This window comes from Leucopleurus acutus (genome assembly GCF_964270905.1).
Source record: "Leucopleurus acutus genome assembly, chromosome: 11".
In the NCBI taxonomy this organism is placed as follows: domain Eukaryota; kingdom Metazoa; phylum Chordata; class Mammalia; order Artiodactyla; family Delphinidae; genus Leucopleurus; species Leucopleurus acutus.
In genome coordinates, this window is record NC_139152.1 from 69,708,008 (window position 1) to 69,728,664 (window position 20,657).

Genomic DNA, 20,657 nt, shown 5'->3' on the forward strand with positions numbered 1-20,657 from the left:
ATGATGGAAGACAACGATGATGATGATATAAAGCTCAAAGAAGAAATAGAAGCTGAATTGGATAAAATCAGCATTTCTTCCTTGGAAAAAGATGATTTTGATAGTGATTCAAAATCAGAAACCCAGAGTGATAGTAGTGATACAGTAAGTGTTGTGTTGTATTTTTGAGCCTTTTAACTGGATAAGCCTTTTAGGAGAAATATTACTTTTCTCCGTGTGTTTTGTATATTTATCTCATTTTTTCCTTAGGGTCACCTTTAAGCAATATATATTAGTAGATATTTAGATATAAATGGTATATTGAAGGTAGAAATTACCTATAATTTCATATGTGTGCATTTTTCACAAAATTGGGATTGTACTATATGTATAATTATGTGTATGTATATATACATGTATCTGCACACATGTGTATGTTTGTATCCTGCTTTTTTTACTTAATCATGAGCATTCTAATGTGATTAGATATGCATAATAAGCAAAATGTATGTGAAATCTTTAGACCAAAGAATAGTTACTTTTTTGGAAACCAAACGTTTATTTTCTTTTCATTTGTGTATTTTCTCCAATGTTTATATGCCTAGAAAAGTTATTCATGGATTCATTCTTTTATATAAAAATCCTTAATCCAATGGAAACTTATTTTCAGCTATGTTATAAAAAGTAGATCTAGTTAAAATTTTCCTGCATATATTTAACAGATATTCCCAGGGTCACTTATGGAATAATCCACCTCTTCTCAATTGATTTGTCATATCTGTTGTATATATTTAGTTGTTATACATATGATCTGTCCAAGGCTATTTATTCTTTTCCATTATTGCGTTAATTTTTACCCTATAGTGGTTTTATATTTTTAAATATAAAATGGGTCAAATTCCTTTAGTAGTTCTGCTATTTCAAAATCTTTTCAACTAAGCTTTTTTCAAAAAACTCATTTGTCAAGTTTCAAAAAATAATTACAATTTGATTTTTAATTAGGATTGCAATAACCTACATAATACTTTTGGAGAAAATAATATTTTTATATTATTGTATCTTTTTATTCACAGCTAATTTAACTGTGACAAAAGTTCTGAAATTATTCATTTGAATATGAGATCCAACAGAATCATAGATGCAATTTATAACCACCTGAAAATTAAAAGCAAATTTTAACCAAATATATTTGTTTGGATTATGCTCTTTATACGGAGCCCTTTTACCTCATTTACACATTTTACTCAAATTTTTGGCATATCAAAACAGATTTTGATACATAGTTTTAGTAAAGAATTTTACAGTTTCTCTTATTATTTACATTTTTAGGATTTAGAGGAATTACCTGACTCAGTTCTTCACTGTATTAACGTCATAAAGAATAAAAGTAAAACTGTTGAAGAGCTCATTCTTCAGGACGTGGAAGATACTGATGTTTTAAGTAAGTACGGTTTTCATCTGCTTGGCAGATAAGTTTTCTGTAAGTATGAATAATGAATAATTTATAATTTAGAAAATTAAACTGCTTGAAGTTCTTGTCTCTTGTCATATACAGGTGTGTGCATTTATCTCTAATAAAATATCCGTAGTATATTGGTCTGTTCAATTTAGTTCATTCATTTGTTTTACTTACTACCTTCCTTACGTCTCCAGTAAGTACTAGCCACTAACAATTTGTTTCACCAGTTCTAATTAAAACCAGGCATTCTATTACTTTATGTTAAAGAAAAGAAAACTAATTGTGGGACTATTTTAGAAGTATCAGTTCATACATATTTTTGGAGAAAAATATAATTTATATCAAAGCCTCACAATCTTTATTTGCTTCAACTGAGCAAATTTACTTCTTGCAAATTTATTCTAAGAATAATAGAATGAACAAAGATTTAACTAGAATTAATCCTGGCTTAGTTTATAATGAAAAATGGTAACAACCTAAATGTTCAACAGGACATTGGTGTGTCTAACAATACACTCATTAAAAAAATACGGCTTAGACAATATTTAATAACATAAAGAGTTCCATGATATACTATTAAAATTATTATGAAATTTGATGTCATTTATAAAAATATTAGTATAAACTATAATGTGGATATTCATAGATATTTGTACGAAAAATATTACTTTGTGAAAGGATATGTTCTAGCCACTGAGAATGCAGCAGGGAACAAAATAGGCAGAGGTCCTCTCTTATTCTAATGTTCTGGTGTGGGGAGACAGACAATAAACAAATAAATACATATGTAATATTTCAATAATGGTAACTTCCATGAAGGAAGGATTTTAAGATAAGGGGATAGGGACTTCACTGCTGGCACAGTGGTTAAGACTCTGTGCTCCCAATGCAGGGGGCCTGGGTTTGATCACTTGTCAGGGAACTAGATCCCACATGCATGCCATAACTAAGAGTTCACATGCCACAACTAAGGAGCCCGCCTGCCGCAACTAAGACCCAGTGCAACCAAAAAAAAAAAGAAAGAAAAAGAGAAGGGGATAGAGATTGAAGATTGCTATTTTAGATAGGGTAGGTCAAGGAAGGCCTCTCTGAGGAGGTGATATTTAAGTAGTGACTGAAATGAGACAGTAAGCCACATGGGATATCTCAATGAAGGAGAAGTGAGTCACGTGGATGTCTAGAGGGCTGGTGTTCCAGAAAGAGGGAATCGTAAAGGCCAAGGCACACTGAGTGGGCGTAATATGTTCAAAGAATAGTAAGCCTTTGTGGTTATATCCAAGAAAATAAGGGGTCAGATCATACAGGGCTCTTATCAATCCAAGATGTGGACTTTGGATTCTGTTCTGAGTATATGAAGGTTTTTGAGTAAGGAGTGACAGAATCTGACATATTTTGAGACAGTCATTCTGGAGACTCTGCAGAGAAGATGGCTTGAGGTAGCAAGAGTCCACTACAAGACTGTCACAGTAGTGTGGTTAGAGATGAGAGTGATTTGAGTAGAAATGATGAAAAACAGTCGCATTCTAGAAAGCATTCTTAAGGTAGAAAGAAACAGATGTATTTATTGATTGATTTGTATGAACGGAAGAGAGGAAATTTGGCTCCAAGGTTTTTGTTCTGAGTACCTGTGTGAAAGGATATGTAAAGACTTATGTAGACCCTTCAGGTTTTAGCAGTGCTTATCTACAGTCGAGTTATGGGGGATTTTAATGGTTTTCCTAGTTATATTTACTAAGGTTTATACAATGAAAATGTATTTTAAATATATTGGCAAGTATAGAGCCTAATTATGAAAAAAAGCAAGGGAAATATAATTATAAAAAATTAGTTACATGAAAGATTATATAACTACAGTTATAACAGTGGTTTAGAAAATTATAAGATCCCATGTATATAGCTCTAATCAAATAAGTTTGATAGTCTCAATGAATAGAATAATTTTCTAAGAAAATTCAAATTATCAAAATTGCTTGATAAAGGAGAAGACATGATTAAATCAATAATTTGGCTGAAGGTGGAAAGAGATTTCTTCTCAAGTGTCATTAGGAACTAGGGATAATTTTGCAATTGAATTATTCCAATCCATCAAGGAGCAAAAAAATCTGCATATTATATAATATTTCATTTGTAAAAAACTGCACATTTTATTTTTATTTTTTTTTTTGCGGTACGCGGGCCTCTCACTGTTGTGGCCTCTCCCGTTGTGGAGCACAGGCTCCGGACGCGCAGGCTTAGCGGCGATGGCTCACGGGCCTAGCCACTCCGCGGCATGTGGGATCTTCCCGGACCGGGGCACGAACCCGTTTCCCCTGAATCGGCAGGCAGACTCTCAACCACTGCACCATCAGGGAAGCCCCAAACTGCACATGTTAAATACAAAACTGTGCAAGCTTCACATACACACACATAAGAGAAACTGAGGCTAATTTTATTTATGAATATGGATGTACTGATTAGGGCTCTCATTTGTAGACAAAAGCTGTTTTAGCTACTTTAAGCAGTAAGGTTTTGGGGAGTATTTGTGTAAAACAAACTTAGTGGCTTAAAATAACAGTATGCTGTTATCTTTTATATAGTTCTGTGGGTTGACTGGGCTTTAGCTAATCAGTTCTTGCTTGCATTTCTTATGCATTTACGGTCAGATGTTGATTAGGGCCACAGTCATCTGAAGTCTTTACTGGATTGGAATTCTAAGATGGCTCACTGAAATGACTGGCAGTGATGTTAATTGTTGGCTGGGAGTTCAGTTGGAGCTGTCAGCTGGAGGCACCTATGTGGTCTCTCCCTATGGCTTGCATGGCACCTGGATTCTGAGAAACAGCATCCTGTGAACAAAATATCAAGAGACTAAGATGGAACCCTGTAAAGATTCATATGACTTATTCTCAGAAGTCATGCAACATCACTTCTACTACATCCTGGTGGTTACATAGGGTCAGCACAGATTCTGTGCGGGAGGGGGCTACACAGGGTATCATACCAGGAAGTGTGGGAGTGACATCTTTGGAGACTAGCTATTACAATAAATAACAGAATTGTTAATAGAACTGAAGAAACAGATTCTAAGCTGAACATCCAAAGTGTAGAAAATATACATGCAAGTACATTGTAGAACTGGGCTGCAGCAGGAGCTGCTGATATAATAAAGAAATTCAGAGACATTAATCCTCTACTATACCCTGCTATCTCCAACCCAAAGCACCCCCTGTCATAGTCTGAGCCAGAAAAATGAAAATCTCTCTCTCTGCCTTTCTTCACACATAATATTTTTATGAAAATAAAGACTGGGCTTCCCTGGTGGCGCAGTGGTTAAGAATCTGCCTGCCAATGCAGGGGACATGGGTTCGAGCCCTGGTCCGGGAAGATCCCACATGCCGTGGAGCAACTAAGCCTGTGTGCCACAACTACTGAGCCTGCACTCTAGAGCCCACAAGCCACAACTCCTGAGCTCATGTGCCACAACTACTGAGCCCGTGAGCCACAACTACTGAGCCTGCGAGCCACAACTACTGAAGCCTGCGTGCCTAGAGCCCGTGCTCCGCAGCAAGAGAAGCCACTGCAGTGAGAAGCCTGTGCACCGCAATGAAGAGTAGCCCCCGCTCGCCGCAACTAGAGAAAGCCTGTGCGCAGCAACGAAGACCCAATGCAGCCAAAAATAAATAAATAAATAAATAAATTTTTAAAAAAGAAAAGAAAAGAAAGACTTACACAAATGTATCAATTGGCAGAACCTAAATCACCCTCAGAAACCTAGCTTCAAAGGCATCTGGAGAATGTTATTTTTGCTTTTCAGCTCTCACATAAGAAAACATGCCAGAGAGGTTGTGAATTGGTGTTGAAAAAGAAAATCTATAATAATAGACAAAATAGGTGTGAATAGTCAATTAGCAGAATGGTCATCTGTAAAAAATAGTTTACTACTAGGGAACATTACCATGATAAAACATGTTAATTGAATAAGGAAAAGAAACATAACTACATCTGCACAGATGATAAAAACACAATAAAATTCAACAAAAACTCAAAAAATTGGGAATGAAAGTTTACTTCATTCACACGTTAATAATTGTAATCTTTTAAATTAAGACTTATTAAAGCATTTTCAGTATCTTGTGCTGAAAGATTATACTGCTAGTTTGTGGCAGGTAGAATTGAACTTTTGTTGGTTTCTAATCAAGGTGTCATTGTGATATTAAACACAGCATTATTCTGTGTACATGGAAAATGAACTTCAGTCTAGAATATGAAAGATGATAAAGAGATCTAAAGATCTGTTATTTTTATTTTTGAATAAAGATTACAGATTTCCTATGTTCTTTGTTCTTCAGTATTTCCTATTGTTTTGAGTTACTGATCAAGAATATGCTGTGGTAGAATTTGAGATTAAAGGATGATGAAATAGTTCGGGATTTTAACATGTTGTGTCCTGCTCTAATATTTAAAGTTATAATATTTCTTTCTCTTTATAGGCTATGATTATGGAGCAGTTTCTAATAATCATATGCATTTAAGGATAGAATTACGAACTGAATGTAAAGAAAATCCAGAACAATTAATGAAGGTATATGTTGTTTGACTGAAAGTACTCAATATTACAGTTAGAAATTTACCTTTACCTCTCACGTAGCATTTAAAGTTCACTGGCTTAAAAATTTAATTATTTTAAGCTAATAATTTTTGGATTTGTTTCCTCCTCTGGCATATAATATAAAACAATACAAATTTCAATCTTTAAAAATATTAGAAATAGTGATTTGAACCATCAATACTTGGGAATTTAATGTAGATAGGAGAGCAGAACTATATTGAATAGTATTTTTTCCCTAAAAACTCCAAGGAAAACAATGAAATATACTCTAATATTATTACTTTGCTTAGGAATGTACTATGATCCAGTGGAGACTTTAAATACCCTGTGGAAACTTTAAACCTAGAATATCTTATGTTAGTTTTTTTTTTAAAAAAATGGTAAAACAGAAACATCCGTAAAAAAGTAAGAGTAAAGGAGAGCCTAGCATTTTTGGGTGAAACTCCCGGAAATGTATTTAAGAGAAAACCTCTTCCACAGGTTCAGCATCTTGAAATCATTTTTACTTCTCATTTTACCCAACTGTAATTTCACCTTACTCTATTCTTGCTCTCTGTGTATTTAGCATAATGTGAAAATTACTCGTATGTATGTTTCTTACTTTCTTTTTTGGTAACCCTCAAACCTGAAATATATTAATTTTGAATTATCATATTGCTACTTCAGTGGAATAGATATCCTGTACCTTTCAAGCTAGAATATATAGAAGTATAATTATGGAAAAGTATTAATCAAAATTATAACTTGTGTGTAAGTCAGGGCAAATTAGAGAATAGTTCTGTTTTTAAAACATACTGAATATATTAGCAATTTGTATATGTGAGCTATTGCTGCAGATAAGAAATATAGAAAGGTATTAGGAGGAAAACACATATTAGTAGAAACATTTTGACATGATTATTAAGCAGTTTAATTGAATATTGTGAGTAAATATTAGAAAGTAATTAGAATTCTGAAAAACATTAGGAGGGTAAAACAGAGTGCGCTTGCATGGAAAAAACATTTTTCTTCACCATAAAGAGAATAATTATCAATATGCTATATAGAATTGTATTTGAGAGTGATTTGAAGTAAATAAAGTTCTATATATGTGTATGTAAATACTTAATGCATTATTAAAATAATAGCTTTACTCTCTATTTTGTTTTTCTTTAATCATTGGTACTTTTTTAACCTCTTAGATGTTATCTGAAATAGAAAAAAAAGAATTTCTGAGAAGTAAAACTCATTGTGGCAGTCCTGATTCTGTTCCGGAGCCTGATCCTTGTGATTTGCCTGTGGATGAATATGTTTTGCCAGGTGGACTAAATTGCTTGGTGATATTTATGATAATTTTTATGTGATTGACCTTAATAATCTGAAAAAAAGTAGACAGTTTTCTTTTGACATTTAGAAGAATATAGTCACAATATTTGAAAAATATTGTGTACTTGCTATGCTTATTTAATTACATGTTCTCATAGTTTTTTTATGACTCCTAATTTAACTTCATGTAAGTAGAGTTAAAAATTTTCCACATATATAGCTGACTGCAATAGATATACGCAGACCTGAATTTTTTAAGTGTCTCTTAACTGTGTTCCTTATGTATCCCTTAACTACACACATGCACACCACACACACACACACACACACACACACACACACACACATTAGGTTTTTATAGAAGTCTTATGGAATACTTTAAGGCAAGTTATGTGACTTCTTTATTGATGCAATGGAATTTACATGTATTTTGCATACTTTTACTTTGGTAATATACTGACATTATTTCTTTATTTTGAAATTACTTTTAAACTTTGCACTGGATCAGATTTGACTGTTTTGATTTAAAAATTTTTCTCCTCATGAATACAGATGATGCTGATATAAATTTCGGATACTGTGAAGTGGAAGAAAGATGTAGGCAGTCCTTTGAGGCTTGGCAAGACAAACAGAAAGAACTAGAAGACCAACAGAAGCAAACTCTCAAAGCTCAGAGGGATAGAGAAGAAAAGCAGTTTCAAGAAGAAGAAGAAAAAAGACATTACTGGATGAAACAGTTTGAAGTTGAAAAGAAGAAATTGGAGAATATTCAGAAGGTAAGGTTTTTTAATTTTAATTTTTGTCTTTCATACATTTAAAAAAATCAGTATCTACTTCTGAACAGTATTGATGTTTTGGTTTATGGTGCTAATTGAGCTCCATTCTATGGGTTTTAATTAGTCCTAATAATCAAAGCAGTTGACTGTGGATTAACAGTATTAATATGGACTCCTTGCCTAGTTTTCATGAAATTCATTAGAATTTCAGGTACTGCTTTGAAACTTCATAGTTTCAAAGATTGTCCTAAAAAAGCTGACATTTACTACATAAGTTGTTACTTTTTTACACCCTTCTAATCATAGAAAAAGGCAATAGAATTTTCTCAATCATGTAATGTCCTTGCTATGTGGTCTGATATCTAGCAATTTTGTAAAACATATTTGGTTGAAGTGGTTTAGCCATGTAGGTGATGGTATGTGCCTCATTCCCATAAATGAGCTAATTCCTGGGAATAGAAATTTTTTGGTGTGAAGGAATTTTGTGTTTTTTTCATTTCTGTTTCCTCCCAGCTGCACCTCAGGTGGTCCTTATCCTCAGGTCATGGTAGTGGCATATTGAGAAACTGGTGGATTTCTAGGACCTACTTGTGGGCCATTAGCCCGTTTAGAATGTATGGATAACAGACAGGACTTACATCTCTTGTTTTACATTACTAAAGTTGCCTTATATATTACTCACGACTTACTAGTTTGAGTGTTCCATATAGAGAACCTTAGCATGTAGTCACATAGACGGTTCAGGGTATTCAAGCCTCCAATGTTGAGTACACTGCATTTCCTGATTATATAGAAAATAAATAAATTAAAAAGTGATAATATTGTCGAACCAGCTTGGCCATGGCTTTTTCTAATAGTAAGCGATGAATGTTTAGCTTTCTTTTAGTTATATTTTCCTTTCCACAGACCAGATTAGTCATTTCCAAAAGTCAGAAGCTTTTTTTTTTTTTTCATTCCGGAGTAGGAGTGAATATAATGTAGATTCTTAGAGAAGTGTTTGCTGGCTTGTGGTAAAACGTATTATTGCTATTGGTTGTTAGTGATATTTTCAAATATTTTCTAAAAAACATCTGATTTTAAAATTCTGTTCAGCTAAGTTGCCATTTTTATTTGTTTTGTAACAAAAATTTACCGACTACTTTAAGGGCAAAGCTTTCAACTATGTGCTTACATGATACAAAAGAGATTTAACGCCAGGGCCCTACCCTTGAAGAATTGTAACTTGTTTTTCGAAAGTAATTTGTGCTTTATCATAAAATTATGATTTAAAAAATATATATGACATTAGTAGGTTTAATGAGTTTCTAAATGTGTGCTTTGTTTTACCTTGGGGCTTGAAAGTTTTCCAGTGAGACCATTCCGTAATTTTATAATGATGGATCCTAAATAATTTACTTATTTAGTAATTCTATTCTGTGTCCTTTGTTAGCTTCCTCTTCCATTTTCCAAAACAGCTATCGTAAATCTCTTTCCTTAAGAGTTCTACCCAACTCCTCCCTCCTCGTTATTAGCAAATTATCATATAACATTTTTGCATCGATTACAAATTTCTTTGTCTTTCTCATCCTGCATCTAGTTAGCATCAATCTCTGTGGTCGCCTTTTTGCCTTTTTTTTTTTGCCTTTGCTCTTATCTCAGTAAGAGAGGTTTCTTCTACCAAAGGCTAGCTTTCCCGCCTTTGCTCTATATTCTATCATTTTCCAGTTTACCCCAGTTTTCCTTTATGTTGAAACACCCCTACAGCTTCCTCCTTTCTTATTGCTTATAGGCACGTTCAATTTTCTCCTGTCCTAGAAACAAAACAAAAGAAAAATCATGAGATCATTTTCCTTTATATGTCTCACGTCAGCTTCTCCTTAGGTCTACTTATCATAGGCAGGCTTCTTAAGGAGTAGTTATTTGTGCTCAGTCCATTTCCTCATCTCTCATTCAATCCTAAATCTGCTAGGGATCTTCCACCACCGCCCCAGTGAATGAAACTGCTTTTGACAAAAATAATCAATGTTTTCTAAATTGGCTTGGACAAAAATAACCAATGGCTTCTAGAACCATACTCACAGGTTCTATTTCAGTATTTATTTTTGCCTCTTTAGCATTTCATGCCAATAAAAATTTGATTGCTGACCATTTCTTTTTCTCTTGACTTCTGTGGGACCATACTGCCTTGACTGTCTTCTTACATGTTTGGCCGTTCTTCTTTGATACCTATTTTAGGCTTCTTTTTCTCTTTCTCCTTGAATGTGGTCCTACCAAGGATTCCATCCTTTGTTCTTTCTTTTCTTACTCCATGTGTTTTCTCTCTTGATAATCTCAAACACAGTTATGGCTGTTCAGAACCAAATCTATAGTTATAACAAAAAAAGTCGAACTACATAACTCTCCTACACTCAGAACTTAATGTATCTAAAGTTGAATGCACTGTCTTTCTTTCTGAATCGTGTTCCTCCTCTGGTGTTCATTATTTTGATGAGTTACACTATCATCATTGTCGAAGCTAGAAAGATATGGACCATTTTTAACTCTTCTCTCTCTTTTACTATCCTCTTCCTTCTAATAGTTATATTATTCACTGTCTCATCCATATGTCTACTGCTACCCCATAGTTCAGGATGTCCTAATGTCTAGCTTGGAATATTTACTATACTCTCTAATTGATCTTCCTACTTTTGGTCTTGTATTCTGTAAACTCATGCACCATAGTGCAGTTGGTAGGATAATTATTTTCTAAAAAAAGTTATTTCCCTGCTTAAATGCCATCAAAAGTTCCCACAATTCCTATAAGATAATGTCCAAAGAACTTTTCTCACTTCCTTTTATCCAGTCAGTTGGCAGTTTATGACCATTTCATATTTATATCGTGTTTGTGTCTCTTCTGACTCCTCCCACCCTATCTGCAGAAGGCCCTCATTGGTTCTCACATGGACTTCTCTAATACCTACCTCACTGATCTCCTTAGTGTCTCTCCTTGACTTACTTCCTCTAATTCTATCAAATGTAACCTTATAATTTTTCTAAAACAGAGCTGTAATCATTTTCCTAGCTCAAAAACATTTAATAAATGCCTAAAATGTTTATTTAATCTCTTAAAAGCCTAATAATTTCAAAAACAATCTTCTGTATGAAACCTTCCATGATCTTCTAATTATAGCACCTATTCCTACCATAATCCTTATAGTTCTTATTTTGTGATAAACTTATTTTGCTAAATTTGGGGCAACGTGTGAATGTATGATTGCATTCCCATATTATTAAAGGTAAAGTTTTTGAGGGAGGGGATTATATTTTACTGATTTTTTTTTTTATTCTGCAGAGCCTTTACAAAATAGATGCTAATAAAGAGTTAATGAAAGAAAACAATTACCCTCTGAACTGATTTATTTTGTGAATTAAATGAAATGGTGTGGAGAGAAAAAAATTGTAATGCAAAACCCATCTTAACACACATTATCATCTGTAATTTTTGCATTGTCCAGGAGTATTTCTAGCCAATGCATTTTATTATATGAATAAACATATAAATAAACTCAAATAAATAAAACGACTTACCCAGATTGTAAATATCTTTATATGCTAATGGGAACCCTAGGTATCATTTTATTATATTTCAGGTTGGGATTAAAGTTGTTATCCCAGTACTAATAACTGAGGACCATTGGGTGAGTTGTTATCTTTAACCATTGTTTACAAATATATGTTGTAAGAATCATACATAATAAACATAATATTGTTTGATAGTTGAATATAATATTTCAATATTATCATATGCTCAGCAAGAACAGGACAAGATGAATGATGAACTTCATAAAGAGGAGAAAATATGGAAGGAGAAATTTAAACAGCATGAGGTATGTGTTTGTTGTTTTTAAGCAGCACAGTAATCATTCTCCATTTGAAGTAAATTACTATGCTTGGATAGTATTTTAAAATAATATTGCCTAGTTATTTATGATAGTAATTTTAAAATAATATTGCCTAGTTGGTATAGGATTTAATTTACTAAAGTTTTAAAAATACCTTAGTTATAGAAGCTCTCCTTGAAATAGAATGTCTTGAAAAGGAAAATAAACTGGTTCAATGAGTGAACATGTCTATATACTCTTGTAATTGTAAAATTTCTTTTAAGTTTTGAGAAAACATACTATTACGAATACTTCATTATGATTGAGGATTGTTATAAAAGGTTACTGCATTTCTTTAACACAACTAATTGAATGTGTTAAATAACCCCTTTAAATTTAAGATGATCCTGATGACATGTTTATTGTTTTAACTTTAATTTACTCCACAGTTTTTATATAAAATTATTTTAAATAATTACAAGTAAAAAGTAGATAAAATTTCCCATAATCCTGTAATGTAGCTAAAAATATTAACTATCATTGTATTTTTTCCAAGTCTTTTTAAAATTTATACAAACACATTCCTGAAAAAGTATGTTTATACTGGCCATCTCTAAATTAAAAAAAGTTGGTTAGGGCTTCCCTGGTGGCGCAGTGGTTAAGAGTCTGCCTGCCGATGCAGGGGACCCAGGTTCGTGCCACAGTCCAGGAAGATCCCACATGCCACGGATCGGCTGGGCCCGTGAGCCGTGGCCACTGATCCTGCGCATCCAGAGCCTGTGCTCCGCAACAGGAGAGGCCACAACAGTGAGAGGCCTGCGTACCGCAAAAAAAAAAAAAAAAAAAAAAGTTGGTTAGACATGTGAAGACACATGGTTCATTATGAATGATAAGGAAAAAAAAGACAGTAGTGGCTCACTTTCAGGTAATACAAATGTTGGAGTTAGGAGAGCCATTAAAATACCTCTTGCCCTGTTGGTGGGCATGTAAATTGATACAGCCACTATGGAGAACAGTATGGAGGTTCCTCAAAAAACTGAAAATGGAACTACCATACGACCCAGCAATCCCACTACTGAGCATATACCCTGAGAAAACCATAATTCAAAAATATTCATGTACCACAATGTTCACTGCAGCTCTATTTACAATAGCCAGGACATGGAAGCAACCTAAATGTCCATCAGCAGATGAATGGATAGAGAAGATGTGGCACATATATACAATGGAATATTACTCAGCCATAAAAAGAAACGAAATTGAGTTATTTGTAGTGAGGCGGATGGACCTAGAGTCTGTCACAGAGTGAAGTAAATCAGAAAGAGAAAAACAAATACCGTATGCTAACACGTATATATGGAATCTAAAAAAAAAAAAATGGTCATGAAGAACCTAGGGGCAAGATGGGAATAAAGATGCAGACCTACTAGAGAATGGGCTTGAGGACATGGGGAGGGGGAAGGGTAAGCGAGAGAGTGGCATGGACATATATATATGTATACACTACCAAATGTAAAACTGATAGCTAGTGGGAAGCAGCCACATAGCACAGGGAGATCAGCTTGGTGCTTTGTGACCACCTAGGGGGTGGGATAGGGAGGGTGGGAGAGAGGGAGATGCAAGAGAGAAGAGATATGGGGATATATGTATAATTGATTCACTTTGTTATAAAGTAGAAACCAACACACCATTGTTAAGCAATTATACTCCAATAAAGATGTTAAAAAAAACCCTATAACTATCATGCAGTAGCAAAATAATTAAACAGGTGATATGAAAAGAAAATTAGAATCTTTAATGAAATACCAAGTATATATTCTAGAGTTGAAATAGTTCAGTGTATAAAAATAAAATTTCAGTGGATAAGTTTGACAGTAGGTTTGACACAGCAGGTGAGAACATTAATGAAGCTGAAGGGAAGTCAATAGAAAATACCCAAATTTAAGCACAGAGAGGGCAAAAAATAATGGGAAAAGCAGAAAAGTATACAAGAAATATGTGATACATAATGAAAATATAAAAAATGTGTATAATAGTAATCTTGGAAGGAGTGTAGAGAATGGGGCAGAACCTATGTGTAAAGAGATAATAGTTGAAATGGTTTCAAATTGTTTTAGAAAAATCAGTCTGAACATTTGAAGATGGTTAAAGATCTCCAAGTAGAATCAATACAAAGAAAATCACACCTGAGGATTTAATAGTATTGAAATTCAAGACAAGAGGGAAAAATCTTAAAAGCAGCCAGAAAAAAAGACATTACCTAAAAAGGAGCAGCAGTAAGCTGGCAGCTGAGTCCTTAAGTGAAATGATGGGAAGAAGAAGACAGAATAAAAAATTTAAGTGCTAAGTGTTAAGGGTTTCTTTGATCATTAGTGTTCTTTGAATCCAGTCTTCCTCTGCTTTCTGGACTCAGTTTTCCCTTCCTGCAGTATATAGCTAAATACTTGTCAAAAATGTACTTTTGGACAGCAAATTTTCTCAATCTTTGCACAATTGAAAATGCTTTTATTTTGCTTTTAAAACTGAATGATTAGTTTTCTTGGACACAGAATGCAGGTTTATTACCATTTAGTTTTAACAATTTAAAGATATAACTCCATTGCATATTTATTTATTTTTTCACATGCCATCTGTGATTGCAAATTTGATACTCATTCATTACATTCTTTTGAAGCTTTGGGATTTTTCGCTTTTTACATTCATCCACACATATTTGCTGGTTTTCTACTGTGTCCAGGCACTTCCGTAAGTACTCAAGATACAGCGGTGAAAAAAAAAAAAAAAAAAAGATACAGCGGTGAATAAAACAGAAAATAATCCTTGCCTTCATGGAGTGTTCTGAAATATTGCTAGTATCTAGTATATGAGTGTATCAGTGTGTGTGTGTGTGTGTGTGTGTGTGAAGTTAACTCTGTATCTTAACAGCCTTTTGTTGTTTTTGGTTTAGAAAACATATTTTTCTATGATTCTCTTTCCTTTGGTTTTTCTCAGTTCTTCATTTTGGAACTCCTATCAGTCATATGTTGAGGTCTCTGTGTTGATCCTCTTTACACCTGAACATCTCTGACATATATTTCATAGCTTTGTGTTTTATATGTTGTTTTGGGAGACACCTAATTTTGAAGTTTTTGTTTAGGCAATCAGCTGTTCAGCAATTTTATATTGATTTTTTTATTTGAGTGAGTCATATATTTTTATTTGAGGACTTGCATTTCATTTTTGTATGAGGTTATTCTTGTTTACACATTTTTTTCTTAAAAATATCTTTATTTTAATTTTTACTTAAATAGCTCTTTTCTCAGAAATTGGTTCTTCCATCTTCTTATTGAAGCATTTTTATTGCCTCACATCTTTTGTGTTAGTTTTTCTCAAATATTTGCCAAATTTTGTTGATCTGTTTACTTTTGTTTTAGAACATTAGTGACAATGATATTTTCTCACCTACCTCCAGATTATCTCACTTAATGCAAAATGTGTTTATCAACTTTCTTAATAGTTGAGAAAGGTTAAGATGTGTAACTAGGCTTATTTGTATGTACTACCTCACCTTCCTGGTATTATAAGTCACAAAATAATTCCCCACTTCTGCAGTCCCTGTGCTAGTTCCTTTATCAGAACTCCCATCTCGGAAAGTCTGAAGTCCTTTTCTCCTACACAGATTTTAGCTTGAGGCTTTTCTTTCTTTTTCTCTGTATCATTCAAATTTCATAAGCTTTCTATCTTCAAGGAATTCCTCAATCTGTGTCTGGGTGGCTTAGTATAGCCATAACATTACAGTATCAACTTACTAACTTGATAGAAGCTCCTAAATATTTAAAAAATTAATATACCCCTTAAAATAAATTAGTTCCTCTAAGTAAATTTTGTATTGACTTTACTATGATTTCAGTTTTAGTATTTGTTCTCAATCTATATTTTGGATACTTTAGTAACATCTCACATTTAATTTATGCTGACTACTATTTATCTTACTTTATTTTAGGAATTTATTAGAAACTTGCATTTACAAATGGAAGAAGAAAGAAAAAAATTTAAAGACCTACAGGAAAAAGAAAAAATGCGTTTGTTAAAACTGCAGCATAATGCAGCTGTAAAAATTCAAGCTAAATATAAAGCATTTGTGGCCTACCAAAAATATGGCCCAATCATAAAGGAACAAATAGAAAGTAAGAAAAGGAAAGCTCAAGAGTGGAAGGAAATGGAAGCAAAAATACGACAAATGGAAGAAGAAAAACGAAAAAGATTAGAGGAGGAACAAAGACTAGAAGAAGAGATAAAAAAGCAGAAGCAAGAGGGAAGGAAAAGGAGAGAAAAAGAATATGAAGAAAAAAAGAACATCCTGAGACAAGAAAGAGAGCAACAACTAAAGAAGGAAAAATTGAGATTAAGAGAAGCTGCAAGAAAACAGCTAATAATAAGTAGAGCATTAAAAAACGGAGATTATAATGCCAAATATTTAACTGTCGAAGATAGATCAAAGAATAAGGATGATGTAGCCCGAAGACTAGGGGATGAAAAGTCAAAGAAGTGGAAAGGTGCTCCCCCTTTGCCAGTTGAAGAATTGAATAAGAGAGAAAATGTAGATAGACACCTTGTATTGAAAGAATCAATACAAGTGCAATTAAAAGAATCTATATCAAGCCAAGCAATTTTGCCAGTATTTAAAATGGAAGAAGAAAATGAAAACCTAGCAAAACAATGTTCAGAAGAATTGGTCAAAAAAGCAAGGAATTATGAAAACATAGACCAAAAAACTCAATTGGAAAACCTAGATCTAAAAGAAAATGTGAAAGAACAGTTTCAGCTGCAAGAATTAAACTCTCAAATACAAAAAGAAGTCATGAAACCTTCCATAAATGAGATTATGAGACAAGAAACCCAAATAATAATATTAGGACATAATCAAGAAATTAATGAGGTAAACAATGAAGCACAGAAAATAATCGATGATAATCAACAGAATAAGATACAACAAGTAGAAAAAGAAGAGATATCAGAACAAAATGGAACATTACATGAAGACAATAATATGAAGAAAATTTCAGTGATTTCAATAAAACAAAAACCACTACCACTAAAATTAGAAAATCCTGCAGATATAGGGGAAAATATAACACTACAAGAAAAAGAAATTGATTTAAAATCTAAAGAAACTGAGGAGAACCCAAAAGGCAGTGCTCTGAATAGTGACTTGGTTTTTAACACCAATGATGCTATGATAAATGTAGAAGGCAAAATAAACAAGCAAAATTATATTTTAGGTAGAGGTGCTCCTTGTGAAGACTTGGGTGGCAATACTGCAAAAAACTCTTTGGTTTTTAAAGAAGTTAACTCTCTGAAGTCTCAGATTAAAGAAATTCCAGAAGAATGTCATGAAAATAGAACTGAATGTGAAAATATAGTGACCTGCTCTGTACCAGAGCCAACACTTACATTTTCTGTTGAGGAAAAGAGGCTTGCTTGGATAAAATCATTTAAACCCTGGTTTGAAATTTTCAAGCAAAATCAACAGAAGAAAATTGTTAGGAGAAAGAGACTTGTAAAATGCCCAGTCAACGTGATGCCCCCTTTGAGTACACTAGAAATTCTTCAGTGTGGCCCTTGGAATACTTTACAGCAGGTATTTTATAATACTTTTTTCATACTGAATTGTGATTGGTTCACTAAAATGTAACTTTAAAAATCTTAATAGAAGGCGTATTTTATTTATTTATTTAATTGAAGCGTAGTTGATGTGCAATATATAGCTTACAGGTGTACAATATAGTGATTCATAATTTTTAAAGGTTATACCCCATTTATAGTTATTATAAAATACTGGTTATATTCCCTGTGTTGTACAGCATATCCTTGTAGCTTACTTTATACATAATAGTTTGTACCTCTTAATCCCCTACCCCTATATTGCTTCTCCCCCCTTCCCTCTCCCCACTGGTTACCACTAGTTTGTTCTCTGTTTCTTGGAGTCTGCTTTTTTTTGTCTCTCAATCAGTGAAGTTGCTAATGAAATATTTCTCCTATTTGAGAGAGGTTGCACTTAAAAGATCTCCTCAATTAAAAGTATTCAGGTCATCTTCTCCTTCAGTGAAGCACTATGAAGAGCTTTGATTTGTCTTGAAACCTGTGTTCAAGGGCCCTATAGCCATTACTAGGCTTCCAAGAATGGAGGTATCTGGGAATGTAGAGCTGAATTAGAAAAGGAAACTCCTAGCTTGATACTCAGGAGTTAGTCTGCTTTAGTCCTGGGCCACAACACCACCTAGTGGCTCCTTTCGGGAGGAAGTGGATTTCCTTGAAGTGGATTTCGCAAGTGCTGTGAAAGAAGGGCTTACAACAATGGAAGACTCTAGAATTTCTATATAGAAACAGAGTTATTTAGTCACTTGCTATATAAACATGGTACGTCTATGCCTGAAATTTAAAGTCGTTGTCACCAAATGCTACTAATTTTCTATGTTTATGGAAACAGAGTTTCAATCACAAATAAGACAGAAACTAAAAAATGTGTAGAAAAACAGGAAAGAATATTTCAAATAGTGAAGTTCTAGAAAGGATTTAAGATTAAAATACATATGTTTATCTGGGGCCTGAAACTCAAATGTATTTATAAAATTTATTTAGTTTCTTGGTATAGGTAGATGCCTAGAAAAGGAAACATTCTTATTAATACATATGCATTATTTGATTCATTCACTCAGCAAATATTCATCTGTCTAATATGATCAATCCATATTTATTGTTAGATTAAAGGGACAGAAACAAACCCCAGTCTTTGCCCTTATGGATCTGACTATGGTAGACAAAAAGGCATTAAACAAATAAATACACATAAATACATTACTGCAGATTTTGATATTTGCTATATAAGATTTCAGGGTATTCTGTGAGAGAATAACAAGATAGTAGGATTTAAAGAGATCTCTGGGATGTGAAAGAGCAGTATAAAGAACAAGAACTACTTTGAAGTGTATTTTTTTTTCCTAGGCAATGTATTTTTCATATCTATCAGACCTATAGAGTTACATATAAAATCTCTCAATAGCTCTTCTACTACATTTTTTTTCTTTAGCCATGTTATCTCTGGAATCATTCTTTTCCTACTTTACCTAAGATGTTGCTGCAGGCTTTCTGAATGGATGACATTAGATACTAACACTTTTATTTTATTTAAAATAATTTTCTTCATGAATATCTATTTGGGCTAGGCATGAGTGACAGCTTCTTGCCTACAGTATTTGTTTCAATAGTTCAAGAAACCAGTAGTGCTCTTCTCTTTCGTTGTGGTTCTCTGTTTTGTCCAGTGAGAGGAGCACTGAGAAAGTTAAGACGTATGAACCTCTTTCTCCTTGGTGTTTCTTCTTCTGCCCACTCTGTTCCTTCTATGGAACTCCTGTCAATTTACATAAAGTGAGGATTAACCTTTTCTTATACTTGTTAGAGCAAGACCTTGTAAACTGTAATGTGTATACAGATCACCTGGGGATTTGTTAAAACGTTGATTCTGATTCTTTAGGTCTGGTGATCTAATGCAGCGTACTGCATTTTTACAGTGCCCCTGGGTGATGCTGTTGGTGCTGGCTCATGGACTAATTTGAGAAGCAATGTTCTAAAGTACCCTGTAATCCTTTGACTACTACTCAAACAACTATTTCAAACATTTAATTTTTCTTTGAAGCATCAAATATACAGTATAAACATGAAAATATAAGTGCATGTGCCATGTAAGTGCTGAAGTGTTATAAAAAACATCTTGTAACTTCCTTACTTTGATTTTCTAATCTCTTAGCTTCACGTCTTTGTCATTATCTGCCACCTTTGTAAAGTCCTTCTGGAGTAAACCTTTAGAAGAGAAAAATTTATTCTTCTGGAATTTCACCCAGTAGTCAATTCATTTTGCTTATGTTACTCTCTCACTTTGAGCCTTCAGGACATGATTCAGGTCTGCCTCTTGTCCATACTTCTTTATTTATTGCCAGACAAATAGTGGTTTTCATTACTTGACTGTGAGATGGATGAGTGGGAGGATGGATAAAGGGATGGAAAAAGAAGTCCAACTGAATGTCAATCTTATCTCCATATTATTATCAGCTTCACAATTTAGCTAGGTTGTATTGATTAAAAATGAAATTAATATAAACATTACTTGAATGTAATTTAATAAAGTACTAAGAATCCCTGTATCAAATAAGATCAGGGTTCTAATTTTATTTCTGCCATTTACTGGCTGTGTCACCTTGTGCAAGGTGCTTGATCTTTCCCTTTCTGAGCCTCAGTTTTGTTTTCTATAAACTGGGAAGAGCAATACCTACTTTATAGGATTGTTGACTTTTTAAATACCGTATGTGAAGAATCTGGTCTTACGCTCCTAACATATATGATAGTCATTGTCAAATGTGGATCTCAAACATCTGAAGAGAAAGGCAAATGGATTTTTGAGGGCTGCTTAATAGCCTCTTTCATCAAATACGTTATAACATTGAAAATGCTGGATCATCTACTATATGGAATAATATCCCAAAAGGATATGACTGAAAAGAAGTGATTATTGACAACTAACATAGTTTTCTTTTTCCTAGTTGAATGCTTTAACTAATTCATCTTTCTTTTATTTTGGGCATTTTGCTACTAATGGTAACTTGCCTTAAATAGCAACCACAAAAAAAGGGTACTAGCTTAAGGATTTTTTGCTATGGCTTTATAACATGGCATGG

General features: G+C 33.5%; 1 protein-coding gene across 1 annotated transcript in view; it reads left to right on the top strand.

The window, feature by feature from the left end:
* LRRIQ1 (leucine rich repeats and IQ motif containing 1) overlaps positions 1-20,657 on the top strand; it is a gene marked incomplete at both ends in the record, with an annotated part of 173,926 nt that continues 153,269 nt past the window's right edge. Inside the window, 7 exon segments of the mRNA XM_082850455.1 lie at positions 1-144; positions 1,309-1,420; positions 5,908-5,999; positions 7,208-7,325; positions 7,884-8,107; positions 11,878-11,952; positions 15,929-17,566. Coding sequence (XP_082706581.1) covers positions 1-144; positions 1,309-1,420; positions 5,908-5,999; positions 7,208-7,325; positions 7,884-8,107; positions 11,878-11,952; positions 15,929-17,566 — 2,403 coding nt within the window.